At 39.1% G+C, this 23947-nt stretch overlaps 1 protein-coding gene across 1 annotated transcript in view; it reads left to right on the top strand.

Annotated features, from left to right (window-relative positions):
* The window catches only part of ALG9 (ALG9, alpha-1,2-mannosyltransferase), a 154535-nt gene that overhangs the window by 93428 nt on the left and 37160 nt on the right, over window positions 1-23947 (top strand). The window contains exon 15 of the mRNA XM_006833967.1: window positions 17892-18022. Coding sequence (XP_006834030.1) covers window positions 17892-18022 — 131 coding nt within the window. The remainder of the gene's footprint in view (window positions 1-17891; window positions 18023-23947) is intronic.

The following is a 23947-nucleotide window of genomic DNA, read 5'->3' as shown; positions in this document are numbered from 1 at the left end:
ATTCTCATTATTAATGGATGTTTGCAGCTGTTTATTTTATTTTATTTTGAATTGTACCCCATCAGCAAATGAAAGTCCTACAAGCTTTGCTCCATTCTCATCATTAAGGGCAACTCTTCTGTGAATAGTCAGCTCTTCTCCATTCATATTTTGAATGCTTTCCAATCTGAGGGGCTCATCTGGCAGCATTATATTAGACAATGTTCTGCTACTATTCACAAGGTTTTTGTTTTGTTTTTTTAATTAAAAAATAACAGCTTTATTTAATATATGTTACACCTTAAGTATTTAAAATGCCATGGTCTATTTTCATAAAGTTTTCAGTGGCTAACCTTTCAGATGTGGTGTGCCTCTCCTTCTTCCTAGTCTGTCTTTGTTTGGAAGCTCCACTGAAACCTGTCTACTGAGGGTGACCCTGTTGGTGTTTAAAATACCCTTGGCATAGCTTCTATCATCACAGCAACACATAAGCCACCACAGTACAACAAAGTGATAGACGAGTATGGAACTTCAGGGTTGAGCTATATAATTGTCTTAGTCATCTAGTGCTGCTGTAACAGAAAGACTGTAACTGTGTGGTTTTAACAAACAGGAATTTATTTTCTCACCATTTATGAAATGAGAAGTCTTGGATTCAGGGCACCGGCTTTAGGGGAAGGAAAGCTCCCAGTCAGGTCTTAGGAAATGTTCTTATTTATTTAGTACCTGTTCTATAACTCCTTAGTGATCTACATGTGGCTTGGCATCCATCTTCTTCATCTCTGATTGCTTAATCTACTCTTTTATATCTCAGAAGAGATGATGGTATAGGGCTGTAAGCACTGGACTTCTAACCACAGGGCAAGTAGTTCAAACCCACCAGCCTCTTCTTGGAAATCGTATATAGGGTCACTGTGACAGGGCTTAACGAGAAAATCACTAAGACTGCCACATTAACATTACAAAAAAACAAAACCAAGAACCCATTCTTAAATGCTCCTGTTTTCTGGAAGAGATTGTACCAAATTAGTATAATTTCTTTCCTAAGTGTTTGGTGAAATTTACCATTGAAATCATCTGGGGCTAGTGTTTGATTTTATTTTTTAAAGATTATTAATTATTGACTCCATTTCCTTGATAGATAGATATATGTCTATCCAGATACTTTTATTTTCCTGGGTGAGTTTTGGTAGCTTGCATCTTTCAAGGAATGTATCTATTTCATTTAAGTTATCAAATCTGTGGCCATAGAGTTGTTTATATTTCTTTATTGTCCCTTAAGGAGTCCGTGGGAGGTACCAATAGTTAAGTGCTGGATTACCAGCTGACAGCTTGGCAGTCTGAACTCACCCAGAGGTACCTTGGAAGACAGGCATGGCATCTGCTTCTGAAAGGTCACAGCCTTGAAAACCCTGTGGAGCAGTTCTACTCTGCATACATGGGTTCCCTTGAGTCTGAATCACCTCAAAAGTAACTAACAATAGCATTATTCCTTTAGTGTCTGTGGAATCAGTGGTGACCCCTCTTTCATTTCTGATATTGGTCATTTGTGTCTTCCCCCTCTTTTTTTCCCATGGTCAGCTTGGCTAGAGGGTCATCAGTTTTATTTTATATTAAAACAACTGACATTTGGTTTCATTGGTGTGTTTTTTTCTATTGATTTCCTGTTTTCCACTTCACTGACTTCTGCTCCTGTTGTTATTATTTCTTTTCTCTGCTTGCTTCACATTTATATTCTCTTCTTTTTTCCGTTTCCTAAGACAGAAGCTTATTGTTGTTGTTGCTAAGTGCTATTGAGTAGGTTCTGACTCATAGCGACCCTGTACAGGGTTTCCGAGGGGTGGATGGTGACTTTGAACCGCCGACGTGAGGTTCAAAACTGACACTGCAGTCCAGTGCATTAACCCATAACACCACAGGATAGAAGCTTAGATTATTGCTTTTATTATTTTTTTTCCAGCTTTTTATTGTAAATTGAGTGTAGGTAAACAGACAAGATCATCAGCTTTGCTTTCAACCAATCATACTTTTTCATTCATCTCAATGATTACACTCCCCTCCCTGTAACTATAGTTATCTTGCTTTCACCCTGTGGCTTCCCTTTTACGTCTGATTTTTCACAAATGAACAAAGCAAAAATATTTGATGTACACATACAAAACAAAAAATATATGTTCATTTAAATGTCCAAAGGATACATTTTGCAAGCCAATCTCCTGTCTGCCGGCACACAGCCTTTCTCAGTCCATGGGCCTAAAGTCCTCAGCTGCTCTGTCTCTCCATGCCATTGCCTCTGCCACTGCCTCTGCTGTTGCCACTTTCCTGGGTAGGATCTCACGCTCCACTCATACTCTTCTTTCTTGATGATCCTGGGATCCGCTGTTCCTGAAATGCAAGATTAACTACTGACCCCTCTTGGTTACACATCTTGTACAATTATACTTGTGGCAATTCATGATTAATCCTGATAACAATTACAATTGAATCATAAAATCCTATCACCATCATCCCTCATTCCCTTTCACTGGATCCATCTGGAGAAAAAGAAAACTGTTCTTTGGAGATTCTACTTTGTTTACTGTGTTTAGATCTTCCTTTTCTAGTAAGTGCATCCACTGATGTATATCTTCCTCCAAACACTGCTTCAGTGTATCTCACAAATTCTGAAATTTTATTTTCTTGTAATTCAGTTATTTTAATTCCTCTAAACTCTTCTTTGACCAGTGTGTTATACAGAAGTGTTGTTCAGTCTTTAAATATTTTGAAAAATTCCAGTTATCTCTATATTATTACTTCCTGTTGTCTTTATGGTAATGGTTTTTAGCTTAATTCCATTTTGGTCTGAGAGCATATTTGTATGATTTCTATTCTTTGGAATTTATAAAGTGTGTTTTATAACTCAGGATGTCTTTTGTTTTGGTGAGTATTCCCTTGTCACCTTGATAAGGACATATTCAGCTGTTGTTGGATGAAGGCTTCTATAAATGTCAATTAAACCCAGTTGATTGATGATGCTATTCAATTTAGCTATAATCCTTACTGGTTTTATCCCTGCTGGATCCGTCAGTTACTGATAGAAGGGTGTTGAGGTTCCAACTATACTAGTGGATTTCTGTATTTCTCTTGGTATTTTTATTGTTTTGCATCACATATTTGGTACTCTGTTATTAGGCACCCTGAAGATTCTGTGTCTTCTTGGAGAATTAACCTTTATCAATTACCAGTTGTCTGAAATGAATATAACTACCCCTAGCTTTCTTTTGATTAGGATTAGCCTGATACAGTTTCCTCTGTCCTTTTACTTTTTATTCTATGTGTCTTTGTCTTTAAAGTGTTTATAAGGCTTCTTGTAGACATCATATAGTTGGATCTTGTTTTTTGTTTTGTTTTTTTTTCTTGTCATTCTGTCTTTTAATTGGCGTATTTAGGAAAATCACATTTAAACCATATCAGGAGGTAGCATATGATGAAACTGTTAGTATTGAATGGAGAAGTCCAAGTTGCACTGAAGGCATTGGTAAGAAAAAAAAAGCTCCAGGAATTGATGGAATAAAAATTGAAACCTTTCAACAAATTGATGCAATGCTGGAGGTGCTCACGAGTCTATGCCAAGAGATTAGGAAGACATCTCCCTTACCAACTGATTGGAAGAGATTCACATTTGTGCCCATTCCAAAGAAAAGTGACCCACTGGAATGCAAGAATCATCAGATAATATCATTATTACATGCAAGTAAAATTTTACTGCAGATCATTTAAAAACAGTTACAGCAGTACATCAACAGTGAGCTGCCAGAAATTCATGCGGGATTCAGAAGAGGTTGTGTAACAAGGGATGTGTAACATTGTTGATGTCAGATGGATCTTGGCTGAAAGCAGAGAATACCAGAAAGATATTTACTTGTGTTTTATTGACTATGCAAAGGCACATGACTGTGTGAATCATAACAAACTTTGGATAATATTGTAACAAATGGGAATTCTAGAACACTTAACTGAGCTCTTGAGGAACCAGTACATAGACCAAGAGGCAGTCATTTGAACAGAACAAAGGGACACTGAATGGTTTTAAATATGGAAAGCTGTGTATCAGGGATGTATCTTTTCAACTTATATGTATAGTTTCACTCAGTCATTTTGTGGGAGTCATAAGACTTTAGCAAGAATGGCCATATTTGGCGATTCCCTTCTCTGCACCATTCCTGACAAATAATGTATCTTCAGTTGGGTACAGTGCTAGAAGTACAACAGGGAATTGCTCAAGTATTTTTGGTATGAAAAGCAAATCTTAGCACCTTTTTTTTTTTTTTTTACCTCCAGCATAGGACTTTCTTTCAATATGGAAATATATCTAAGTACATCAAATCTTATTAATGGTGCATCATTCAGCTTACTCAAAATTAATAGAGTCCTGGTGTGGTGCTATAAGATAATCATCGGACCACAAGGTCAGTGGGTTCAGACTCACCCAGCTGCTCCTTGGAAACGCTATACAGGGTCACAATGAGTCAGAATCAACTGGACAGCACTTATCAGCAACAACAACTCGAAATTAGTGGTCAGTTTACAGGTTTTAACCTCATTATACTAATTAGATAATTGAGTAGCTTTTTTTACAACACGCTTTGTTCTTTATTGTGTGGTATCATAGAGAAGATGGAGTCCTTGGGTAGCACAGATGGTTTAGAACTCAGCGAATAACTAGAAGGTTGGAAAGTTGAATCCACCCAGGGGCACCTTGAAAGAAACGCCTGACAATCTACTTCTGAAGATCAGAATCACTGACAATCCTGTGGAGCTCAGTTCTACTCTGATGTCAACGGGGTGGCCATGAGTTGGAGTTGACTTGATGGCAGCTGACTTTGTTGTTGTTGTTAGGTGCCATCGACAGTGTTCTGATTCATAGTGACTCAATGTACAACAGAACAAAACACTGCCTGGTCATGCGCCATCCTTACAATTGTTGGTTACATTTGAGCCCATTGCTGCAGCTGTGACAATCCATCTTGTTAGGGGTCTTCCTCTTTTTGGCTTACCTTCTACTTTATCAATTATAATGTCATTTTCCAGGGACTGGTCCCTCCTGATAACATGTTGGAGTATGAGAGATGAAGTCTTGCCATCCTGACTTCTAAAAAAGGAGCTTTCTGGCTGTACTTCTTTCAACACAGATGTGTTTGTTCTTCTGGAAGTCCATGGTGCATTTAATATTCTTCTCCAGCGCCATAATTCAAATGCATTAATTCTTCTATGGTTTTCCTAATTCAATGTCCAACTTTCATTTGTATATAAGGTGATTGAAAATACCATGACTTGAGTCAGGCACACCTTAGTCCTCAAAGTAGTATCTTTGCTTTTGGACACTTTAAGAAGTCTTTTGCAGCAGATTTGCCTAATACAATACATCATTTGATTTCTTGACTGCTTCCTCCATGAGTGTTGATTGTATATCCAAGCAAGATGAAGTCTTTGAGAACTTCGATCTTTTTTCCATTCATCATGATGTTATTTATTGGTCCAGTGGTGAGGTGAGGATTTTTATTTTCTTTACATTGATGTGCAATCTGTACTGAGGACTGGTCTTTGATCTTCATCAGAAAGTATTTTAAGTACTCTTCATTTCCAGCAAGCAAGGTTGTATCATCTGCTTATTGCAGGTTGTTAATGAGTCTTCCTCCAGTCCTGATGCCACATTCTTCTTCATATATAATGCAGCTTCTAGAATTATTTGTTTAGCATATAGTTTGAATAGGTATGGTGCACAGATATAACCCTGGTACACATCTTTCCTGATTCTAAACCACTGAATATCCCCTTGTTCTATTTCAAAGAACTCCTAGTTGGTCTAGCTATACAGGTACCTCATGAGCACAGGTTCCTCATGAGCACAATCAGGTGTTCCAGAATACCTTTTATTTGCAATGTTATCCATGGTTTTTCATTGAAAACCCTTTGCATAGTCAGTAAAACACAAGTAAACATATTTCTGGTATTATATTTTTCAGCCAAGCTCCATCTGACGTTAGCAATGATATCCTAGCCTGATTGTTGTTGTTAAATGCCATTGAGTCAATTCCGACTCATAGCAGCCCTGTATAGAGTTTCTCAGGAGCAACTGGTAGGTTTGAACAACCAACCTTGTGATTTGCAGTCCAGTGCTTATCCTACAGTGCCACACCTGACTGTTGTTGTTAGGTGCCATCAAGTTGGTACCGACCCATAGTGACCTTATGCACAGCAGAACGAAACACTGCCTGATCCTGGGCCAACTTCACTACCGTTGCCACGCTTGAGTCCATCAATGCTGCCACTTGGCCAGTCCATCCCATTGGGGGGTCTTCCTCTTTTTCTCTGACTCTTCACCTTACCAAACATGATATCCTTCTCCAGTGACTTGTCCCTCCTGACAATATGTCCTATACCTGAAATAGATTGTCTTTCAGGGGCTAGAAGTTAAGGGAAGAAATAATTGGCACTTAAAGATAGCTGTAACTTAACAGTTTTCACTGTTTGGTATTTGGAGTTGCCCATTATCCTGGTGAGTTATGGTGTTGGAGATGAATATTGAAAGTGCCATGGCCTGCCAAAAGAACCAATAGATTCATTTTGGAAGAAGTGCGGCCAGAGTGCTCCTTGGAGGCCAGGATGGCCACACCTTGTTTCTCAAACTTAGGACATATTTATTGTCAGGAGGGGCCAGTTACTGGAGAATGATTTCATGTTTGGTAAGGAGCTCTGGCAGTGTAGTGGTTACGAATCGGGCTGCTAACCTCAAGGTTGGCAGTTCGAAACAACCAGCAGTTCCATGGGAGAAAGATGAGGCAGTCTACTCCTGTAAAGATTTACAGCCTTGGAAACCCTGTGTAGGGTCACTATGAGTCAGAACTGACTCCACGGTACTTAACAACAACAACAACAAGGTGGAGGGTCAGAGAAAAAGAAGAAGACCCCCCCCACCCCACCCCAACGAGATGGATTGGCCAAGTGGCAGCATTAATGGGTTCAAGCGTGTCAGTGGTAGTGAGATTGCCCCAGGACTGGGCAGTGTTTCATTCTGTTGCGCATAAGTTTGCTATGAGTCAATATCGACTTGGTGGCACCTAACAACAACAACAACATTATCCTGGTGTAGTTGGTGACTGTACTTTCCTTCAGCAGAGCTTTTATGACTTCCGACTATGTGTACCAGGCACTAGGGGTATGATAGTAATCAAGCCCGATTCAGTCCTTGTCTTCGTAGAACTTATAATGTATAACTTATAATATATAACACTGGTGTTAGTTATTCACAGATGGATACAAAAAGATATAATAAATCAAAGTTTACTGCATGTTTTGGGAAGAAAGATGATCTGAATATTTCTTTAAAGTAAAGTATTAATAGCATGCATCAGCCTTTGTTGCTGTGGGATAACCTTGGTTATGACCAAATTATTCCTAGATATTGGCAAAGTGTAAAAACAGTTTTTGCAGCTTTAATCCTCCTACTTGAGTTGGACAATCACTTACGATTGATTTTTCATATTATCCCCCTAGAGGATTCTTACTGCATTTTCAGTGACATTTCAGAAACAAGGTTTATCTTATATGTGGAGCTGGTTCCTCTGTGATGTTCCCTGAACTTCACATTGGCCCTTGTCAGAGATCTCTATTTTTACAGCTATGTGCGTCATTGTCATTTCCAGCTGATAGACGCCTGAGTGCAAATTCACATCCTTCCTGTCTTGGGACTTAGCAGGTCTTGACTCAGGCAGCTGGATAGACAGAAGGGAAGGTCACTGAGAATAGGAGGTTATACTATTAGTTTTTTCCTTGTTCTTACATAATATTCTAAATTGTGATGTTTAGAGTTTGGGACAATTGTTGAACTCATTCCTGTTGTTACCTTTTCTCAGTCTTCTGCCATCTCAGACCTTTCCGGGGCACTTAAAATTCACTCTCCCACCACCATTTTCAAAACTGTGTGTATTTCTGATTTTCCTGCTTCTTGTTGCTGTAAAATGCTGTTGAGTCAGTTCCAACCCATAGTGACCCTGTGTAGGGTTTCTGAGCAGTGGCTGGTGAGTTTGAACCTCTGACCTTGAGGTTCTAACCTTCCTTACAGTCAAGTGCTTGTCCTACACCACCACACCAAGACTCCGATTCTCCTACTAGTACTTTTCCGATGGTGTCTTCCTTCCTTCCTATGCTTGTCCTGCCTTTCTTCTGCACAGTGCTCCACTCGCCCTCCCCAGCCTTATTGTGCCTTCTGAGCCTCTTTGTACCTTTCTCCTAGCATAGCCTCTTTGCTTCTTCCTTCTTTTCCTTTCCTTTCTGGTGTCTGTGTACATTTGTTACATAGACGTTTGCTTAGTACCCACTACGTGTTTTGTGCTCAGCAAGGTCTTTGGAATACAGGAGTGATTGAGGTAGATCAGCCTTGGGTTTCATAGAGTTTACAATTAATTTTAAGAATATAAATTTGAAAGTATTTTAATGGAGAAGTACCAGTTGCTATGCATCTTCTTAATTGCATTTTCAGTGACATGTGAAAAAATAAGATTCGCCTTATATGTGGAGCTGGTTCGTCTGGCTTAAAGGGTCAATATTTAGCTAAAATACTAAGGTGACTAAGAATTTATTAGGCATTGATGGGGAGTGTTGTAGGCAATAGGAGCAGAAAACACTCCTTGAACTCTCAGTATTTTAGTCACATTGGCCTTCTTTCAATTTCTTGCATTTACCATGCTTCTTCTCAGCTCAGTAGATGGAATACTCATGTTATTATCTTTCCTCAGTCTCACTCAAGACAGTTCTTCACTGTAACCCCTCTCTTCCCAACTTTTTGCAATTAAAAATCTCCATGTTGATTTTCTTTTTTATCTTCTGCCTGTTTTGTTATTGTCTTCATCAGTTGTTCCTTTGAAATAGACCTATGATTTGCCCTTTTTTCATTTCATTCCCACTGTCATCACATGCTGGATGCTGCATTAGTAACTAGAGTTCTTGCTTCCAGCCTTTTCCTCCGTCACCTCCCTGCTGTTCCCTCCTCAGTGAAGCCATGTATACTTCTAGACATTTCTTTCTAAGTCCTAGTTTTTGTTTTTTGTTGTTGTTGTTAAGAATATACACCAACCCAACACTTTCTACATGTACAATTTAGTGATGTTGATTATGTCCTCGGATTTGTACAACTGTTCTTACCCTCTTTTTCTTCCTCTGTTAACATAAATTCATGGCCCACTAAGGTTCTCTTTTCTGATCTTTGAAGTTACTGTTGTTAATGTGATCTTAAAGCAGACCTTTTTAAATGAATTAAGTTAGACTATTACTTGGTTTTAAGAAGACTTCAGGGTATATATTTGGTTTAAGGTTTACAGATTATCCCAGGGGAATAGTTTCAAGGGTTCGTCAGAAAGCCTGTTCAGGGTTGGTTTGTTTTTTTAAATCATATTACTCCTTGCCTGAAAAACCTAGAGTAGATTCTTGATACACAAAAGCCAGATTCTCATAGTTTGGATCTTCCATTATCAGTTTTCAGATTCTCAAAAGGTTTAATTTCTCAGCTCACAATGTTTATGACAGATATTCTTACTGTTCTCCTGTTTTCACTTTAGTTTTTATTACCACCTTCAAGAAACCTTTCTAACTCCTATAGCCCCCAATGATATGTCTCATAGCTCTTATAATACTTTCTGTATTTCATATGTGCTAATATAATTTCCTGACCTAAATTCTAAATTTCAGAAGAGACATGTCTTATAAGAACTTTACAGTCCCTAGTTTGTTGTTGTTAAGTGCTGTCGGTGAAAAGCTTGTGGGCTCAAACGGCCGGCCTTGAGGTTTAGATAGACTTTGCAGTCTAGCATCACACCAGGGCTCTTAGTTTAGGATTCATCAAATAGGTCTATAGTGGATGCTTTGGATATGCCCAGAAGACCCATTTTGATAGTGATGCTGCTAATTTACTGCTAATTAGGGACTATGAGTCCTGGTGTGGCGCTGTGGGATAAAGCACTGGACCCCAAGGTCAGTTTGAACCACAGGGTCAGTGGTTCAAACTCACCAGTTGCTCCTTGGAAACCCTATACAGTGTCACAATGAATTGGAACTGACTTGATGGCACTTACCAACAACATAGCAGGGACTTGACGGCCCCATATATTGGCCTTAACATGAATTGACACAAGTCTAGGTTGAAAAGAAGAATAATTCATTTTCATGAGCTGTAATGCTCCAAAGTTTTTTTTTTCTATCCATCAAGTTATTACTGTCATAGAGTTAATCAAGGAAGCCTTCTAATATTATTGCTATTTATATAGTCCTTTACAATACAATGTAAAGTTTATTTAAATGAATCCTGTATCACTTAATCCTCATTACAACTCTTTGAAGTAAGAGGTATTATCCTTATTTTACAGGTAAAATTGAGGTATAAATACCTTAAATTAGTATGAGTCACCCAGCATGTGTGTGGGAGCTTGGTGGGTCCATACAATATGCACTGGACTGTAAACCACAAGGTCTGCAGTTAAAGCCCGCCAGCCTCTCTGTGGGAGAAGATGAGGCTTTCTGCTCCTGCAAAGATAATTTCAAAGCCTCAGAAACCCTATTCAGGGCTGCTATGAGTCAGAACTGACTCAATGGCACTTAACAACAACAGCAACTACTTTGTGATGGCACCCACATCCAAATCTAACACTGGTGCTACTAATTACAGCTCCTTTTCTAATACCCTCATTCCTTCTCTAATGAAGATACTGCCCCTGATTACACTTGATTATCCTTCTGCTAGAGGTCTTTATCCTCATGTATTGGAGTTGTTTCACAGCTGCTTCCTAGGGGAAAAACAGATAGTCAGCAGCTGCTGCTTAGAAAGGGTGAAAAAGAGGTTAAGTTGTTTTTGTGGATTAGTATCTGAGTTAATATGGTTTATGCCTTGGTATCTTTCTGTTATCCACCTTTTAGTGGAATTTGCCTACTGATGGTCTGATAAGGTAAACCTTAAGATGATTGGTGTACGTGGGTATTAATTAATTATACCCTCATCTCTGGTAGACCATATACCCAACACCAGATCTAGATAACTGGACCTGTAGTGTGACTGGTCAGAAAATTCATCCTGAAGCCCAGTATTGTCTTGAAATGTCTCACTGAATGCTTCCTAACCAAAGGTGATCTGAATAAGACCATAAGAGGCTCTGTCTCTTGCAGGTTCTATTTGATTACAGAGGCATGGCACTTGGGAAGCTTTAAAATTTTTGTTTCATGTTCTTAAAATTCTTGGGAGCTACAGAGTGGGTGTTCAGACCAAAAGCTGCTTCCTGAAGTGTTTATGTAAAGGATCATTTTTAGAGAGTTATGTGAAATGGAAATGGGTCTGACGTCAATTCTCAGTGTGCTTTCTCCCCCCTGCGGGAATAGCCCATATGTAGAGACAGATGTGAGACTGAAGTCCTTTCACATATAAATAATGCTGAGAGAAAATGAGAACACTGCTGTGAGGTGGAGGTTGGAAAAGAACAGAGTTCACTTTAAGTCAAGTCAGAGAACACCAAGTTGTTCTTGCACATATACTTATTAAAACCTTCAATTGTGTATAACCTATAAGCCTAAATGTGCACAAAAATGTAAATGTACAGTAAATTAATAATATAATAATAAGACCGCTACCTGTGTAACCATCACCCAAGTCAAAAGACAGAACATTGCCAGCCCCAGAGTCTCCTCCAGTGGTCAGTCCCTTTTGAGCACTACCTACCCAACTACCCAAGTCTCCCTTTGGAGGGTGTCTCCTGACTTTCATGGTAACAATTTCCTTGCTTTTCTTTTTAGATATACCACCTTTATATGCATGTCTAAACAGTATAGGGTTGGTTGGTTGGTTGATTGGTTATGTGCTGTGGAGTCGGTTCTAACTCATAGCAACCACGTACAGGGTTTCCTAGGCTGTAAATCTTTACGGGAGCAGAAAGCCTCATCTTTCTCCCACAGAACAGCTGGTAGTTTCAAAACTGCTGACCTTCAGGTTAGCAGCCTGATTCGTAATAGTTTACTTACTTTGAATTTCATATATATGGCATCCTACCGTGTTTGGCCCTTCATGCCTTGATACTTTCATTCAACATTTTGTTTGTAATAATCGCACATTATTACATGTAGCAGTATAGTATTTTATCATTGTGTAGTATTTAATTGTGTGATGGTACCGCAATTTGTTATTTTACTATTAATGGACATTTGGTTTTTCAACCTGCTATAAATACTGCCACTTTAAATGTTCTTGAACTTCTCTTTTGGTGCATGCTTTTTTGCTAGATATGCATTAGTTTGAATTATATGTCGTTTCCAGTTTTGTGAACAAAGTTGAATGATTTCATATGTTTTAATCTAATGTCTAGGAGTAGAATTGCTGAATCATAGGAAATGCATATGTTTAATCTTCCCCTAGATTCTGCCAAATAGTTTCTAAAGAACTTATTCTCCTGCCAGTAGTGTGTAAGAGTTGTTTCACATTCTGGTCAACACTGATATTTCAACTTTTTATTATAGATCTAATTTGCATTTTCTTGGTTACTAATGAGAATGAGCTCTGGTATTGTTGCGGTTACAAATCAGGCTGCTAATCTCACGGTCAGCAGTTCGAAACTACCAGCTGTTCCATGGCAGAAAGATGAGGCGTTCTGCTCTCGTAAAGATTTACAGCCTCGGAAACCCTGTACAGGGTCACTTTGAGTCAGAACCGATTCCATGGCACATAACAACAAACAACAACAATGAGAATGAGACTTTTTTTTAAAATTTGTTTTTGGCCATATAGATTTATTCTTGTGGAGTGTCTATTCAAGTCATTTGCCCATTTTCCTATATTGGGTGGTCTGTCTGTGTCTTACTGATGAATTGTTGTTGTTATGTGCCATAGAGTCGGTTCCGACTCATAGCGACCCTGTACAGGGTTTCCGAGGCTGTAAATCTTTATGGGAGCAGAAAGCCTCATCTTTCTTCCACAGAACCGTGGTAGTTTCAAACTGCTGACCCTGAGGTTAGCAGCCCGATTCCTAACCACTACAGTACCAGAGCCCCTTACTGATGAATAGGAATCCTTTATATATTCTAGATATGAATCCATCATGATTAAATGTATTGCATAGAGCTTTTCCTAGCCTGTGACTTCTCTCTTCATTCTCTTATCAGTGTGTCTTTTGATGAACAGATATTTCCAATTTTAATATAGTCAAACTTATCAATCATTTCTTTTATAGTTAGTGCTTTCTTGTACCTTGTCTAAAAAATTTTACTCTAAATCGTAGAGATATTCTTTTACATTATCTTCCAAGAACTTTATAGTTTTGTGTTTCACATAGGTTGGTAAGCTGTTGGAAGTTAAGTTTTGTATACGGAGTGAAGTTGAACTTCAATTTCATTTTTCCCATTATGGATACTCAGTTGTCCCAGCACTAGTTAAAGAAAAGATCATCCTCTTCCCACACTGTGTGGTATCATTTCTGTTATCATGAAGGGCCTTATGTATGTGAATCTATTCTTTTTATTGGTCTGGTGGTCTATTCCTGCACTAGTATCTCACTGTCTTAGTGAGTTTAACTTTATAGTAAGTAAGACTTCCATCTTGTTTTTTTCAAGAGTATCTTGGCTATTCTTGTCCTTCTGCGTTTCCATATATGCTTTAAAACTAACTTATCAACCTTTAACAATAACAATTCTGTTGGAATTTTGATCAAGATAGCATCTAATCTATCAGTCAATTTGGGAAGAATTTACATCTTTATAATTGTTAGTCTTTCATTTAAGAATAAGGTATGTTGTTGTTAAATGTCATCTAGTCAGTTTCAACTCATAGTCAACCTGTTAGGATTTCCAGGGTTGTAAATCTTTGCAGGAGCAGAAAGCTTCATCTTTTTTCCTGTGGAATATCTAGTGGGCTTGAACTGCTGACCTTGCAGTTTGCACAACAGTGTTTATGCTACAGAGCCACCACATTCTTTATCATCTTGAGTCTTTCATTTAGGAATGAGGTATCTCTCTTCAGTTATTTAGGTCTACTTTGTAGCATCTTAATTTTTTAATTTTTGAGATCAAATGCACGTAACAAAATTTACCATTTAAAACTGCTTTAAAGTGTATTTCTGTAAAGTAAAGTGGCTTTTAGTTGTTTCACAGTGTTCTACAACCGTCACTTTTAAATTTAAGAATATTTCCATCACCTCAAAAAGAAACCCTGTATCCATTTAGCAGTCACTCCTTGTACCTTTAATCTACCTGATACGGCTTTTCTAACCAAAGACCATGCAAATAGAGTGTACAGGACTCTAATGCTGGGATTGGCAGAACAGAGGCCTGGGTTGCTAAGGGTGGGGACTAGTCAGGCCTCAGGCTACCAGGAGGGCCTGGGAAGAAGGGCAAATTACAGCCCCTTGCCACAGCCTCCCGCTGAGTCCTGTGTCTGCAGGCCACTATATCAAAAGTCACTCACAAAAGCTCAAGATGGCTGCACCTCTCCACATCAGCCCAAGGTCCTCCCGTTTTCTTCTCTCTCATTGATCCTGTTCAGCTTCCTCGTCTAATTTGCCACCTCTCTGTTCTATCATCTGATGCTCAGGATTCCAGGATCACCCTCTATATCTGTTTCACTCAGTTTCCCATGTCTTTATTAGGGTTAGCTCAGTGAGCTTGCTTACTTTGCCATCTTGTCCCAGACTTGCTAAACACCCTTAGTAATTCTAAAACTGTGCCTGTAGATTCATAAGGATTTTATATATACCCAGTCATACCAACTGCGATGAATAGTTTAGTTTTCCCTTTCTGTTATTTCTGCCCTTCGTTTCTTTTCCTTATCTCACTGCTGGCTAGTATCTTTAATACTTTGTTGAATGGAGTAGTGTTCTTGTCACATATATTTTAGAAAATAATAACTCAAGATCCTGAAGTACAATGCTATCACTGATAGAATAATATCCATATGAATTGGAAACCCTATACATCCAGGGTTTCTGTGGGTTAGAACCGACTTGATGGTACTTAACAACAAAAAGACAAGGAAGATCAGTTAATATGATTATTATTCAAATGTATGTACCAACTACTAATGCCAAAAATGAAGAAATTGAAGATTTTTGACAACTTCTGTAGTCTGAAATTGATCAAACATGCAATCAAAATGCATTAATATTTATTTATTGGTGATTGAAATGTGAGAGTTGGACACTAACAAGAACAAGAATCAATAGTTGGAAAATATGACTGTGGTGATAGAAACCATGTTGGAGATTACATGATAGAATTTTGGGATGTTATTTTTTTAACAGCATAAATGATGGCTATATTATGGTCCTCACCTAATGGAATGCACAAGAATCAAATAAACTACATCTGTGGAAAGAAATTATGGAAAACCTCAATATCATCAGTCAGAACAAGTCCAGGTCTGACTATGGAACAGATCATCAGTTGCTCATACACAAATTCAAATTGAAGCTGCAGTCAATTAAAACAAGTCCATGAGAGCCAAAGTATGACTTTGTATATATCTCACCTGAATTTGGAGGCCATCTTAAGAATAGATGGATTGAACACTAATGACAGAAGACCAGATGATGCATTATGGGATGACATCATACATAAAGAAAGTAAAATGTCATTTAAAAGACAGGAAAGAAAGAAAAGACCAAAATGAATGTTAGAAGAGACTCTTTTTGACACTTGCATTTGAACATAGAGTGTAATCTAAAGTGAATAGAAGAAATGATGAAGTATAAGAGCTGAAGAGGAGATTTAAAAGGCAGTTTGAGAAGACAAAGTAAAGTCTTATAATGAAATGTGTAAAGACCTGCAGTTAGAAAACCAAAAGGGAAGAACATACTCAGCATTTCTCAAGCTGAAAGAACTGAAGAAAAAATTCAAGCCTCAAGTTGTAATAAGGATTCTATGGACAAAATATTGAACAATGCAAGAAGCATCAAAAGATGGAAGGAATACACAGAGTCACTGTACCAAAAAGAGTTGGTGTTCAACCATTTCAGAAGGTAGCATATAATCAAGAACCACGTTACTGATGGAAGAAGTCCAAGCTTCACTAAGGCATTGGAGAAAAACAAGGTTCCAGAAATTGGTGGAATACCAACTGGGATATTTCAGCAAATGAATCCAACACTGAAAGCACACACTCATCTATTTCAAGAAATTTCAGAGACAGCTGCCTGGCTGGAAGTGATTCATATTTGTGCCCATTCCAAAGAAAGGTGATTCAATAGAATCAGAAATTATTGAACAATATCATCAATATCACAGGTAAGTAAAAGTTTGCTAAAGATAATTTTAAAATGTTTGCAGCAGCACATTGGCAAAGAACTGCCTAGAAATTCCAGCCAGATTTAAAAGAAGATGTGGAATAAAGGATACCATTGCTGATGTCTGATGGATCTTGTCTGATTCTTGTTCCCAAAGGGAAAGCTTTCAACCCTTCACCATTAAATATGATATTTGTTGTAGATGTATTTATATTTTAGATGGTCTTTATAGTAATTCAAGTCTGATCATCTAGAAGGACTCTTTCTTGGTTTTAAATATTTTTCAACTTTTTATTGTGTGTTAAATGAAGGTTTACAGAATAGATCATTAAGTTTTACGTTCAACAAACCATATACTTCATTTCATTTCAATGATTGCAATCCTCTCAACTGAGCATCACTTCTCCCACTTCCTCCCTGTACTGCTTCCTTCCATTCTCCATCTTTCCCAACCTTTCTGAGTTTTCTCTTTGAGTAAGGGTAAATGCTACCCTTTTGATCTTGAATGGTTTGACCATTCTGTGAGGTGCTAGAAATCTAATTCACAGCTCTAGAGGAAGGTTTTGTCTCTTGTGCCTCACAGTTTAGGAGAAAGGTTCTTAATTCCTTTCAGCATCTGTAGGCCCAGCATTCCATGGAGTCCTCCATGTGTCTTGGCATCATTCTTGGCCCGGGTGTAAGGCAGTGCCCTTTTTTCTGCTTTGAAAAAAAAAGTTTTAACTTTTTAAAACTTTAAAAAGCCTTTTAAAAATGTCCTTGGTAAGTACTCTGGTGACTTTGAAAAGAGAGGAAGAATGTATGTGATAGCAGTTTGAAATGAATTAAACAGCCGAAGGATTCTAAGTATTTTGTAGCACGTTTCATTGAATTCATCAATTTGGTGAGACACACAGTAGCAATGTGGCTTTATGTGAAATGTTTAAATATTTCTCTTACAAGTGCCTGTGACTAAATGGACTATAGTTTTGCTAGTACGTGCTATATATATTTTACAATCTTCACACCTGCGGATCTAATATCTGTTTTTATTGGGCTTTTGCTGAGGAGACGGTTCTGGTGTCTCAATTTTGTTGACTCTTTGAAGAAGATGACATACATGATATCCCAGTTATGATGAAACGAGCAATAGTGAGCAGAAGAAGATAGGTTTTCCAGAGGTAGATTGTGAGTGGCCTCAAAGTGGCTTCAGAATTGTCTGTGGGGCAAGGGAGACTTCATAATCCAAACTAGGGTTAGACAACTCAAAGCTTACATATACCTTTGACTAGATGAGTGGGTTGTTATTCTTAAGTGCCGTTGAGTCGGTTCCAACTCATAGTGACCCTGTGTTTGGTTTCTGAGGAGAAGCTGGTGGGTTTGAACCTTGCAGTTAGTAGTCCAGTGCTTATCCTAAGTGCCACCGCACCAGAGGTTCACATGCCCCAGCCCCATCCCTACCCCCTTAGTCTAAATAATACTTCAACACCAAATAGCCTTATCCTAGGGAAGAGATCATAGGTAACACGTCCAAAGATTTAGATATTCTTTCCTATAAAACCCTGTGGGATTTCTTAGGATTGTATTTGATTTTCTCTACCTTGAAGGGACCTTGGTAATTACTAATGAAGAGTTGCCCTTTCTCCTTTGCAGATTGACATCAATAAATGTCATTATTTAGTAGATTTGGACACCATAAGAGAAACAGCCCGGGAGCCAAAATATTCATCCAATAGAGAAGAATGGATCAGCTTGGCCTACAAACCATTCCTTGATGCTTCTAGGTATGTGGTATTAATGCTGAAAAGTATACGAGGACTAGCAGGGTAAAAATTGGATTCAGACTACAAACCATTGCTATTTTATTTGTACCCAAACATTCTTCTAATCTTGTCTTGTTTCCTGAGGAATCTGAGAGTATTCTTTTTTTCTAGGCACCAAAATGCAAAGTATATTCTGATATCACCTAAATGGAAGGATCTAAGTAAAATAGATAAGCCAAGACTCCAGCGAGATGAATTGGCAAAGTGACAGTGGGCTCAAGCGTGGCACCAATAGTGAGGTTGGCCCAGGATTGGGCAGTGTTTCGTTCTGCTGTGCATAAGGTCACTATGAGTTGATACTGACTCGATGGCACCCAACAACAACAACAAAAACTGAAGAAAAATTCATATTGTTTAATGTTGACTGAAGGAGCTCTGGTAGCATAGTGGTTATGAATCGAGCTACGAAACACAAGGTCAGCAGTTCGAAACTACCAGCTGCTCTGCGGGAGAAAGATGAGGCTTTCTCCTCCCAACAACAACAATGTTGACTGATTAATTTTTGGTAGCCAAATGTATTCTGACAGTTAGGAAGATTGACTATGTTCTTTGAGGAGCCAGAAACTTATGTCCATTATTTTCAGGCTCAAGTCAGGGCTGGGCAGATTTTTTTTTTTTAAAGGTTTTTTTGTGAATTGAGTGATAGTTAACATGGGAGAACATAGGGTTTATACTCATTCTATTGTATTTTGTTTCACTGCATTGATTACAGTCCCCTCCATGCATCATCACTTAACAGTATTTGCTTAGTCTGTTTGGGGCCAATTTTAAAGATTAAGTAGAAAAACCATATAGATAGAGTTTGACTGGCTCTTCAGAAAAGTTTCAGGATTAATGAGAAGATAGGAGTCAGGATATTCAGTGGGGAAGTAGTATTGAAGGGCTTAAGTTGTCTATGTTAGGAAGTGGGCAGATGTTCAGGTAAACAGAGTGTTGAAGTTACGGAGGTCTAGTGGTCAGAGACCAGGATCAAAGAGGTCTGTCTGATAGGAAGCAAAAGGGAGAGGACAAGAGGCCAATCTGGGAATAAGGACTGGGGTAGATGGCCAGAGTATCTAGATAAATACAAGGTGCTAGGTTATTTTTCAGGAACCATAATATGGAACTGGATACCAAGAGATGTGCGATAAAGAAAAGGGCACCTAATTATTGGAATTGATGTATGAGGTTGAGATCTTGAACCACACCATCATTTCATAAACTTTTTGTGGGTGTGAAGCCATTCCCTCAAGTGTCTGATACATAGTTTCTAGGAGAGCCAGTTCCATAGAATGTGGACTAGTGCTTCTTTTATAGTATATGTTTTTTGAGAGCCCATGATATGCCAGACGTTGTTCTGCATGCTTCGGCTATTTCAGTGAATTAAACAAAAATCCCTGGCCTTGTGAAGCTTGCTGATTGGAAGTGAGCAGGGGAGCCACACAATAATCATAATAAATAAGGAAATAAACTGTATATTTGTTGTTGTTGTTGGTGTGAAGTGCCGTCAAGTTGATTCCAACCCGTAGCGACCCTGTATAGGGTTTCCGAGGAGCAGCTGATGAGCTTGAACCGCCGACCTTGAAGTTCAAATGGCTTTGCAGTCTGGCGCATTAACCCACAGCACCACACCAGGAGTCCAAAGATGATAACTCTTCAGGAAAACCAGAGAGCCCATTAAAAGGACTGGTAGTTCCACTGAGGCGAAGTTGCAATTTTTTAACTAGGGCGGCCAAGGTGAGCTCACTGAAAAGGTGGTATTTGAACAAAGACTAGAAAGAGGTGAGGAAGTTAGCCATGCAGTTATATGGGGAACAGCCAATGTAAAGGCTCTGGCACATGGAACAAACAAGAAGGAGGCCAGTGAGGCTGGAGCTGAGTGAGAGCAGAGCAGAGCCAGCATTGGCTGTGGCCAGAGAGCAACAAACAGGATGTGAGAGAGAGCACAGATGATGAAGAGCTTTGTAGGCCATTGAAAGGCCTTTACTTGCCAATAAATGGGAAGCCACTGTGGGGTTTTGACCAAAGGACTTGCTATAACTTCCATTTGAAAAGGATTGTTTTGAATACAGAATAAGCTGTAGGATGTTGAGAATAAACTGTAGGAAACAAGGCTGAAGTTAGGAGACTGCAGTGATAATCCAGGCTAGAGGTGAAAGAGGGCAGTGGAGATCATGAAGTCTTCTCCATAGAGTCAGGATATATAGAAATGGTCTGAGTTTTCTCATTTAAGGTGTGTGAGAAAGAAAGGAGTCACAGATGACCCCAGGGGTTTGGGTCTGAGCAACTAGAAAATCGAAATTTCCATGAACTAAGACGGGAAAGACTACAAGTGGAACAGGTTGAGAGGACCATGAGATGAGATCCAGTTTGGTTGTGTTGAGTTTGGTATGTCAGTTGACACACAAACAGAATTATTGAGTAGGCAGCTAGATATATAAGTGTAGAGTTCAGTGGAGAGGTCTGAGTGAGAGAACTGTAAGTGTTGGCCTTTAGGTAATATCTAAACATGAGACTGGATGAGGTGAATGAAGTAAATGAAGTTGGGAATAGAATGTTTATTGAGTATTTTCTGTATGTAAGACTTTAGGCATCAGGTAGACATGTGCCCTGCCCTTGGGGAATTTATAGTACACCTGTGGAGATAAGCATGTAATCAGATGCGTATCTGTCAATACATGACAGAATATGATTGGTGCTGTAACAAAAGTTCAGAGAAAGTGTTATTGGAGCATCATAAGGGAGAAAAAATGACGACATTTGAAGATTGCATTGGTGGGGGGAAGGGTTGGAAGGAGAAAAATTTGGAAGCATGAGAGCAAGTTAGGCAATTGATGTGGCTAACTAGGTGAGAGGTAATGAGGGCACAAAATGATGGACTTTGTTTTCAGAGTAGGGCCAGACCAAATTTCCAAGCCAGGAAGCTTGTGACTTTCCCCAAGTGTCTGTTTCAGGAAATATAGTACTGGTTATTGCTTTGCTCAAATTGTTTTCTCTAGCTGGACTGATCTCTGACCAGAAGATTTTGCAAGTTGAGCAGAAGTTGCTAACAGAGGCCAGACCATAAGCTTCTTTCCTTATATATCTTGTTTCTCCTATTGATTGGTCCCTGCTGCATCTTCATTTCCTGCCCTCCCACGATGTACACCCCTAGTGTAGGTGGAGGGAAGGAGAAGGTTATTGGGGAATGCTTTCTGAGGTTTTTCATTTCCTTTGGCGTATACTCGGGTAATTCTTTGCATGACCATATGCTGAGAAAGGGAGAAATGGTGTGATAAATATAGCGGAAGGAACCATGGAGTCAAAAGACCTGGGAATTTAATCATGGCCACTTGCCAGTTCCTGAGTCCCAAAATCTCCACATTGGTAAAACATAGATAATAATGATTTATCTAGTTTATAGAGCTGTGAGAATTAATTGAGAGTGGAATACGAAAGTGCTTTTGCATGCTAAAGCATGCATAAATGTCAGTTCTTTCAGTTAATTAACAGGCTGCCTTGGCTTCCAAAATTATGCTGATTTACTTTACATTTCTCTTTTTCAGCATTTCCTAGTATGCATTGATCTAACTTGCCAAAACAGCAGGCTACTATAGCTCAGTTTGCCACAGCACTTTATATCTGTCAGCACTGTGACATCTCGTGTTGCTGACTTTGAGCCAATTAAGGTCAACTCTGACGTCAGAGGCTGTGTCTGAGAGATGGCGCTCCAAGGTGGTGCATGGAATGCTCTAGGATGCGTGACCCAGGGATGCCTTAGAGCCTCTTCACCAGGGCCTCAGTGATTTATACAGCAAGGAGAAATACAAGGAGGAGCCACAAAGTATTGCTACAAAATCTTTGACACTTTTACCGTACAAAATCTTAGAATGTGAAGCTATTGTTTTCCTACATACCCTCCATCTGTTAAGTGCTGTTGAGTCGACCCTAGTTTCTGAGGAGCGGCTGGTGAGCTTGAACTGCTGACCTTGCGGTTCAAACTGACTTTGCAGTCCAGTGCATTAACCCATAGCATCACACCAGGACTCCATCGAGGTCTATACATTTCTAAAAGAGATGTTTCTATCACTGTAAACTTTTTTGTGCACTTTGATTTATACAATGTCAGAACAGTAATTTTGGCATCCTCGAGAGACTCAAATTATGTTCCTTTTCAGTGCTCTTGAGATAAGCGTAAATGGGTACAGGATATATCGGTAGGATAGGGTAGATGGGCTAAGGTTTTCCAGTGAAATTCTCAGAGGATAGCCCTTGCTGCCCCTGCAAGTATGTGCATTGTTGTGATGGGGGAAATAATAACTCGGTGCAACTTGCCTGGACTTTTCCCCAATAATGCAGTTTTCAATTTTCTTAAAACCCCCTCCCAGTAAACCCTCATGATTATTCTGTGTCCTTTAAGAAAATCTATCAAGATAACCCCATAGTAATTACCCCAAAACAGCTGTCATAGCTTTCTGAGCTGAACTCTCTGCCTTGAATCTAACTGACCCAGCAGATACCCTTTGAAGTCATTGTTTTGATTGAAACTGTTTTTCTTTTTGAAGGCACCCTAATGAGATAAAGACAGTTGTATTAATGATAGAACTTGTCTACAGCCATCCATGGACCACAGAGACATGTTTAAGCATAGTTTGTTTGGAATACAACTGTGCATGTATAAACTGGAACCCTAGTAGCATTCTGTTTGACATCTCCTTAAAGTGGACTCATCCAGCTATAATGTTCACTTGTGTTTTACATTGAATAGGGTTGTAGGCTTAACTATTCTCTAGGTCTTCTCTGAGGACTGGAGAAGCTTTAATAAGCCGGTAACATACAGTTATATTGTTGTTGTTATTGTTAAGTGTAGTTGAGTCGGTTCCAAATCTTAGCAACCCTGTATAGGGTTTCTGAGAAGCAGCTGGTAGATTTGAACTTCCAACTTTGTGGTTCAAAGTCCAGTGCTGATCCTACAGCACCCACCAGGAATTATATTATCTGTTTAAAAATGTAAGCAGATTCATTTCTGAAATGGTTAAGTCCCTAAAATCTAAATCAACTGTCTTCCATTCATCTGTCATCTATCCAATCAGCAGATATTTACTGAACAGTGTCAGGCACTGTGGTGGACATTAGATATACAATGAACAGCACACACACGGTCTCTGTCCTCTCGAACAAAGGCCTTCTTTAACACTAGAGTGGGGAGCTGGCATTAAGCAAATAGTCATAAATCAATATATAATAACCAAGTGTGTTAAGTGCTTAAAATAAAAAGTATAGGATGCGATGAGCAAAGGAGTTAGCAGCAGGGAGGTACTGAAGTCCCCTTGTTATGTCATTAAGACAGCTGGTTAAACAGGTTTAGACATCATAAAGTACTTTTTTTTTTTTTTTTTATGTTTTATTGTGAATTTTGTGATAGTGTACATGATAGAACATTATCCTATCGTATATCGTTTATCCTATCGTATATCGTTTCACTGCCATGGTTACAATCCAACCAATCAAAGGGTATATCTTGCAAGTCTGCCCCCCAGTCTTCAGCACACAGCCCCTCTCCCTCTCTGGGTCTAAAGTTCCCAGCCGCTCCATCTCTTCAAGTCATTGTCTCTGCCTCCATCTCAGGCATCATGGCTTCTCTGGGTAGAGTCCCGCTCTCCACTCTTCTCCCTTGATGGTCTCAGGGACCTCTGCTCCTAGACTGCAAAGTCAATCAGTCCCCTCCTTTTGCTACATAATGTCTACCTTTACATTTCCGACCCTCACAGTCAATCCTGATAACAATTATTTACCATTGTATCACAAGAGACCTATCCCCATATCCTTTCATTAGCCCTGCTCAGACAGATTGGATACTACTCAGTGGAGATTCTACCTTCCTCCATGCCCTTTGGATCTAGGCTCCCTCTTGAAAGCTTGTAAGCC

The sequence above is a fragment of the Chrysochloris asiatica genome, unplaced genomic scaffold (genome assembly GCF_000296735.1).
Source record: "Chrysochloris asiatica unplaced genomic scaffold, ChrAsi1.0 scaffold00008, whole genome shotgun sequence".
Lineage (NCBI taxonomy): Eukaryota > Metazoa > Chordata > Mammalia > Afrosoricida > Chrysochloridae > Chrysochloris > Chrysochloris asiatica.
This window is presented reverse-complemented; position numbering and strand designations above follow the sequence as displayed.